An 8,326-nucleotide genomic window follows, 5' to 3' on the forward strand; every position below is an offset into this window, starting at 1 on the left:
TGTGTCCTTTCAAACCAATTGCCTCCCCCCCCCCCTTTTTTTTTTAAATTTAAGGTGAATACTTTAAAGGAAATGTCAATTCATTAAACATGACTTGTAATAAAATTTCACCATATTCTCATTGACGCTTACATTTGGAAATCTTGTATACCGGGCCTTTAAAAGCAGGTGCAGTCATGATTCTTACTGGTTTGGGGGAGTTTTGCTAGCAATCAAGATTTTTCTAAGAAGGGTTTAACAATAGATTCACAAAGGAAATCTAAATAAAAATCTAAATATTGCATCTTTCAGCAGAGTGATATGTAACCTGTAAAGTACATAGCGACTCAGAAGCACGTAGACAAGACAGGACTAGCTTTCTCCACGAAGCACTGTAGGCCCTCTGAATTAATGAGAGCCATAGGTACTTTCCTAGAGATAAGAAGCTGAGTGTTTTTAATGCTAAATAAAACACTACAACAAGAGGCAGAGGGAGCTGCCTTTTCTTCCAGAAGCCTAGTACAAGGCAGCACTGGTTTTCTCTTTTAGCCAGTAGTTCAGGAGTTAAAACCTTCACCAGGACAGAAGGAGCATGAGCTCAATCTTCTCTCATCTCCCCAGGGAGCAATCTAACTACTTGCCAGCTCAGTGCGATTATTTTCAGTTCCCCTTTCCAGAGTCATTCCACTTTCTGCGGAGCAATTAAATGTACGCTAAATTGCAGTGATACCAAGCCTTGTCTTCGGGGCAAATTCCATGGAGGAAGGACTTGTATTGCAGTACCCGTTCCAATGGATGCTCATGCATTTTAAACCCTGGACTTCACTCTTTATGGCTATATCCAGTCTTCTAGATTATAATGCCACAGTAACTCTTTTTCTTTCTTTTGCAAGATAATATTTATTGTTTTCATTTAAGAAGTGCTGCTTTGGCTGAAGGAATAAAGAGCCTGCAAATCAGCTGTCAGGGTAGTTTATTGGGAAGCAATAGAGAATCACAGAATGGTTGAGGTTGGAATGCACCTCTGGAAGCCATCCTGTCCAACCCCCTGCTCAAGCATGGTCACCTAGAGCTGACCGCCCAGGATTGTGTCCAGACTGCTTTTGGATTATCTCCAAGGATGGAGACTTTTTTACAACTTCCCTGGGCAACCTGTGCCAGTGCTCGGTCACCCTCACAGGAACAAAAGTGTTTCCTGATATTCTGACAGAGCCTCCTGGTTTTCAGTTTGTGCCCATTGCCTCTGGTCCTATCACTGGGCACCACTGAAAAGAGCCTGTGTCTGTCCTCTTTGCAGCCTCCCTTGAGGTATTTATACACATTGATGACATTCCCACTGAGCTTCATCTTCTCTAGGCTAAACAGTCCCAACTCTATATACCCACACGTAAGGTTTCAAATCTTAAGGAGAAAACATAGTTTTCCACACCTGCCTCCTGTACCCTAGAGTGAGTATTTTAACCTCTGAAATCATTCATTAAATGAAAATAGTTCAAAGAAGTTACTTCCTTAAAACTGCGGGTTTTTCTCCTCTATCAATTAAGCTAAGGTTGAGATACATGTAAAATACACTTTTGTAAGAAATTAGTGACAAACTATATCCAAAAGTGTTCCAGATGACAAAACCAGCCCCCAAAACACTGCTGCCCTACCATAAATCCATGCATAAACTGAAACGTTTAAACAAATTTTCTGCTTCTGGTATGTCTTCCATCCATTTAAAGGAAATAATTTGTATTGTTTTTTCCTACCTGCATTCATTGACATCTTGTCAAATTAGATCACATCGGAAAAAATTTTCCATTGTCTGGCACCTTGTGCAGACAACAGCAAAGTGTTTAATGCTGTGAATGTCATTTGACTCCCTTTTTGCTACACCATACATTAAAAGACAACTACGTACCATACAAGAGACTAGAAGTAGGCTCCCGTTGTATCTAATTTCTTTAGTCTTTTCAAATGGATTCATTTTCAATGAGGGTACGTTCCTAAACTGAGTTCATGTTTTCTTTTTTCCATTTGGACTCCTTTACCATCCTTACTTTCAGCTTGAATTCACTTCTTTCTCAATGCGTGTAGAGTTTTTAAAAAATGTATTTTCCTGCCTACATTGTTTTTCATATCAGATTATAACAATAAAAATTACCTACTTTTTTTTATTTAAACAAATCAGAATTAAACCCACACACCTCAGATCATGAACAGAACACAGAGCACTGGTGTAGTTGCACAAGTATGTCTGTCTTCTTCCTTATGCCAAGTTTCATGAGGGACAAAATTCTGTAATTCTAGGAATTAACAAGAAATAGCTACAGAGAAAGTGTGCATGTATAGGTGTATAAAACATGCTGAAGGGGGAAAAAAGGAGGAAATCGTATGGTTCAACATCTTAGATCCATTAAGCCCTAAGAATTGAACAGTTGCGTGGCAACCAGCAATGTACAAGTTTCAGTGACAGCTCTGCCTCGGACTCATCTAGGGGCCTTAGACAAGACCCCTAACCTGCCCCTCGGCAAAGTGAGACCCTCACTAAAAAACCAAATCCACAAAGTATACAGCATATTTCAGTATTATGGCTAAGTGATTTTTAAATATGAATTCCAAACATTATTTAGAATTACAATAATGAGTATCAGTCCAATGTAGCTAAAAAATTACCTCTGGCAACCTACTCCGCTAAATTACATTGGGCTAATAACACTAAAGTAGCGGTTGTCATGGTTACCAGAAATTTAGAGAAACTCCTGGTGTTCTATTTCAAGCACAACTCTGGTAAATGGAGGACAGCATACATTATGAATCTTCTTTCAAATATTTGTCCAAAAGAAAATTATATTCCTCTAGAATATATGCACTGTGATAAGACAATTTAGCCAGTCACATTAAAATTGGTTTAGCATAACAATACAGTAAGAACAGAGCAAGAACGATTTCATGTATTAACAACTTATCTCTGAGACCTTCTACAAATATCTGTATAAATTACAAAAAAGAATTACTTTCTGCAATTTTTGAGAACCTTTCACCAAGTTGTTACATGGGTATCACAGTCAAAGGCAAAAGAACACATTTTTTGTTTTAATCATGCAATAGTGTCATCTATTCTGCCTTTTTTTAAAAAAAAAAAACACATGATGCAATAAAGCATATTACTAAAACATTTGGGGTTAAAGTATTGTTTTAAGAACATATGTGGGAGGGTGTTTTAGTTCCAACAGAATAAGAATTTCTCAGAAGCACAAGCACATTTCTTTGAGATCTGGTAACATTCTGTCATCAGTCAAAATGGCAAATGGAAGTTCAAGATGTATGGGAGGAAAAAAAATCCCACTCTCGCATAAATGAAACAAATAGCACTAAAACTTTTGTGAAAGAACTAAGTCTTGTAAGAATTCCAGCTCAACTATTTATAATTTCATTTTGTGATCATTCTTCATTTTTCCTTGTGCAATTATCAGTATTGTAGGTATTAACTGAACTATGCCTACAAGGCTGGCATTAAACAACATAAATAGGGCTTTTTTCCTGATCTCTGAGGATTATAATCTATTATTACAGAACTACAGCCAGTAAGACAATACTTCTGCTGCAAATCTAGAAATCTTTGTTTGTGATCATCATCTATTACAAGGGAGCACAGGCAGGCATACAATCGCGTGAGGAATTTGAATATGGAGTTATCATATAAGCAAAGATGGATAACATTTTTTATTCCCTTGGCACCAAAACCTAGAAACAAACAAAAAAATTGTAATAAGGGAAGATTACATAACAGGCAGGGAACTTGACAAATATGCAGATAAGTTCCAAGACTGTAACACAAGAGTGATTAGGTCTTGGTCTCCTAAGCATCTTACGGCATAGATTTAATCGTAAGAGACTGATTCCCCACTCCTTTTAATAAAAGCTATTCATGCAGATAAAATTATACAATAAAGGTCCATTTTTTTTTTTTGGTATTTAAAACCAAGATCTTTCTGTGAATAAAGCAATAAGAACAGTAAGCTAGGAGTTGATGATCTCAGTAAAACTCATTTTTGGATGAACATGAGAAGAATCCTGTATAGCTATTTGGCCAAAAATTGTTAGCCTCTCACAGTATTATGCCAGGGATTATTTTGTATATGTTTTAGCGTAAATGTATGCCAAGTGAAAGCATATTCACATGTTATGACACATTAAAAAGAGCCCCGGGGGGGAAAAAACGGGAGAGAGAGAGTGAGTACAGATTACTGTGTCATGCCTCCTTTCCGTTAAAGGACAATGGGGAAGATCAAAACCAACAAGTGTACAACATTATTAACTTAGGTTATTATACCAGCTTGGAAACTGCAGCTGATTTGGTATCACTGCCAGTACTTCTAGAGCAGCCATTTGAGGAGACACATCCAGACAGGACAAACTGAAGCACAGAGCAGAATCGCAGAGGGCAGCTACTCAGGCAGTACACACCACTGCTATGAGTCAGTGTGAAGGCAGGCAAAAATGAGACAAGAAAAAGAAGAATCAAAGATAGGGAGATCAGTAAAAGAGAGTGGGAAATATGACAGAATTAAACATGAGGTACTTAAGAATACTGAATAATTTGGTAGTTTTAGGACTTCCATCCAAAACAATACAATAGGTAAAGCACCAGGCTTTTGTGCTCTTTTTAAAGGATTCCTTTGAAACACCACATACAACATGCAGTATTTATGCCATCTTTCATGAGCAGAAACAAAAGAACTTGGTCAAAAATGAAGATGGAGCCATATCTGCCACTAACATAAGCTCAGCAAAACAGAACTGTTTCACCAACATATGTGGACGGAAATGCTTATGGAATACAAGTCAGTAGGAGCTGGCTTTTGGGGAGAAGCAGAGCTAACATGTAAATGTTCAGCCTGAACCTCACAATCTCAGATCACGTTTTTCTTACACCAGTTTTAATACAGGAAAACCTACAGGTTTATAGAAGTCTGATGTCTTACTACATCCAGAACTGCATGTACCACCATAACACTGATGGACATTTTGGACAGATGTACACACATAAACAGCTTTTCTCCTAAAACGCATCATTGTCCTCAACCAGTCAATGCTTAATTTTTCTCCCTTATAGTCATACTCACATTTAGGTGATTTCCTGCCTGCTCTGTGGTACCCATGTGCTCGTTTTGGCTAGGATAATTTTCTTCATAGAAGCTGTATGGGGCTCCTTTTTGGATTTGTGCTGGAAACAGTGTTGCTAACACAGGGATGTTTCAGTTACCCCTGAGCAGGGCTTACCCAGAGTCAAGGCCTTTTCTGCTCCTCACCCCACCCCACCAGTGAGGAGGCTGGGGGTGCATAAGGAGTTGGGAGGGGACACAGCCAGGACAGCTGACCCTAACTGACCCAAGGGATATTACATACCATGTGACGTCATCCTCTGCATATAAAGCTGAGAAGGAGGAAGGGGGGGAAGCCTGGAGTGATGGTGTTTGTCTTCCCAAGTAACCGTTACGTTTGATGGAGCCCTGCTTTTCTGGAGATGGCTGAACACCTGCCTGCCCATGGGAAGTGGTGAATTAATTCCTTGTTTTGCTTTGCTTGCATGTGCGGTTTTTGCTTTACCTCTTAAACTGTCTTTACCTCAGCCCATGAGTTTTCTCACTTTTACTTTTCTGATTCTCTCCCCCGTCCCACGAGGGGGGGGAATGAGCGAGCGGCTGCGTGGTGCTTAACTGCCGGCTGGGGGTCAACCACAACAGGGGGGGAGTGAGCGAGCGGCTGCGTGGTGCTTAACTGCCGGCTGGGGTTAAACCACGAAGCAAACCTAATTCTGCTGCTCTTCAAGGCTTCTACCATTGTCCCTTGCCAAACTGAGCATCAAAGTAGTACAATTTGTGACTGGTGAAGTGTTTGAAACAAGAGGTACTTACAAAATGGCCAAAGTCTTTCTCTGCACAGGAAACGGGACATCTCCTCTGCACTTGTCTAGACACCAGACAGCACTGACTCAGCCAGGAAAAGTGCAAACCTGCTGCAAGCCAAATGCTATACCATACTATTTAGCAATCTCCAAAGAAGAGAAAACATCCAAGCTTTAAACGTTTCTTTTCCTCCTCCACCATTCCTGCCCTTGCTTCTTCATACAAATACTGTTTTTACCAATGCAAAAGAAGTTTGGCTGACTGCAGTTAGACTGACTGAGAGAGTTGGTTTATGCCTACTGGTCAGCTCCCTCATATCATACAGGCTATGCAGGACCAAAACTCTGCAAAATAGTTCCTCTGCTGGAGGTGCTCCTGCACACCTCTTTTTCCACTACCCCCACTCTCGCATCACATAAGCAAAGGAGAATGTTACCTCTCTTTCCCACGCGTGCTTCAGGCAACAAAAATTTACAAGCCAACAAAGTAGAATCCTAAGCACATCTGCTCGAAACGAGATTTGGTACTCAGCTTTGGGACCCCTAAACAACCTAACTTTTAATAAAGTATTTCTGAGTAAGCTTGTTCAACATTTCACTCACAAAATGTAGGTACTGCCTGCCCTACTTAAGTAACGAACACAACAGAGTTATAACTAACACAGAAGTATTATCCTGCTTCTGCACACAGTAAGGGCAACACTGCCTTCCTCAATGCTTCCAAGCTCATTAGAGCAGGTAGTTATTTGTTAGTCTGTGATGTAGATGTGTTACAGGCTAATAGATGCAAATAAGAGTGGTAAACAGCAGAGCACCCAGCTTCAGCAGCAGAAAATAAATGCAGGCCTTGGGAGAGACAGTATAAGCAATAGTCCACAATACTGCTTGTACTATCTCCTAAGTACTGCAAAAACAGAGCCTGCTTTAATATGTGACAATTACTTCAGGAGGCTGGGATATCCAGAGGAGTTATTTATTACAATCTGTATTATAACAGATTATCTTTGACTGTGCTGGGGACTTCACTGTGCTAGTGCAAATATTGACAGTGAAAAATAACCAAATTCTGAATGTTTTAGCACAGGACATGAGGTTCATGGCTGTACAGAGTGTTGGAAACCGCTCTGCAGTACCTAAAACATGAGAAAGTCCCACTGCAAGGTATAACAGCTACCACAGCCTGACCCAACTGTTGGGTCCATCTGACTCATGGTCCTTTTTTTCCAGAGAAGTCAGAGTTCAGGGGCTTGGGCAGACTGCACTGCCCTAACTATTAAATGTTGTCTCCCACCTCTGCATGCCACCCACATTGGAGGACTGGGCAAGGTCGAGTATTTGCCCTCTCCTCCACATGTGTGGTGGCTCAGCAATCTCCAATTGTCCTCTGGTTTTCTCATGTCATTAAATGTTGACAATATCAACTCTAGAAAATCCTCCATACTATAGTATGGGGTTATTACATATGTGGAGTAGCCTTTCTCGCTGCAGAACCTTGCAAAGAAATGCTGAGCTCATCTGCTCAGTTATTTCGATGTGAATTCTCAGAGCACTGCAAGCAGAAAGAAGGTAAAGGCTGAGTCATACCAGGATGATATAAAAGGGGTTACTAACACCACACACTCTTGGCAGATCACTTAATTCTCCCAGTCTCAACTGGGGCCAACCATATACGAATTACATTAGACTGCAGTTATACATATATTTCTGTTGTCGTTCCAACTTCCTATACTTCACGTGATAGGTTATGAATACAGATGATAGACTACAACTGAGAACAGACATATCTATATGAATGCCATTCCTTTAGCTACCTGCCCACAAGCCTTTGCTGGGATTCCAGTGTCACGCTGACTCTTGCAGAACCACTGCTAAATTCAGGCTAATGAGCTTGGTTAGACCTACGCTAACTCCATCCAAAGCTATTGTGGTACCTCTATCATATCTGTGCTTTTATGCATTTCTAGTCAGAACAGGAATACCACAACTGACTAAAGTCCAGCAAAGTTGATTAACTCAGTCTCCATGCCACTTGCTGCGTGCTTTCTTCAAACCAAGCTGTCCTTGGCTTTCCTGCTATGCTGCTTGAGCCTATCTGCCCATGGAGAATTTAAATACAGCTATATAGACTCTGGAAGTGACTAATGCAATTGGCTTTAAAAACAGGTGGCACAAATCCTATAAATTGATTATTATAGTGGAAAACATACTATCACACGGTATGTTTTTTCCCCACAATAGCCATGTGTGTACTCTCACACAAATGAGAATTTGCATATCAAGAGTGGGAATTTTTTTTTCAGCAGCATAACTTTCAGAATACACTGTAGCTCTGTACTCCACAGGGTGCCGTAGATACAGCAAACAGTTTACATACTACCTGACAACACACTTCTTTTCCCTCAGTATCAGAATTTACCACATTTCAGTGTCAGATTATCTGCTTGCTCCTGAACA

The 8,326-nt window shown here is 40.3% G+C and overlaps 1 protein-coding gene across 1 annotated transcript in view; it reads right to left on the reverse strand.

Moving 5' to 3' along the window:
- The window catches only part of LOC104168275 (polypeptide N-acetylgalactosaminyltransferase 18-like), a gene marked incomplete at its 3' end in the record, with an annotated part of 61,340 nt that extends 55,954 nt beyond the window's left edge, over positions 1 to 5,386 (reverse strand). The window contains exons 1-2 of the mRNA XM_009708819.1: positions 5,374 to 5,386; positions 3,561 to 3,708 (exon numbers count right to left, since the gene is read on the reverse strand). Coding sequence (XP_009707121.1) covers positions 3,561 to 3,708; positions 5,374 to 5,386 — 161 coding nt within the window. The remainder of the gene's footprint in view (positions 1 to 3,560; positions 3,709 to 5,373) is intronic.
- Between the last annotated feature and the right edge of the window lie 2,940 nt (positions 5,387 to 8,326).

This window comes from Cariama cristata, unplaced genomic scaffold (genome assembly GCF_000690535.1).
Source record: "Cariama cristata isolate BGI_N322 unplaced genomic scaffold, ASM69053v1 scaffold3031, whole genome shotgun sequence".
In the NCBI taxonomy this organism is placed as follows: domain Eukaryota; kingdom Metazoa; phylum Chordata; class Aves; order Cariamiformes; family Cariamidae; genus Cariama; species Cariama cristata.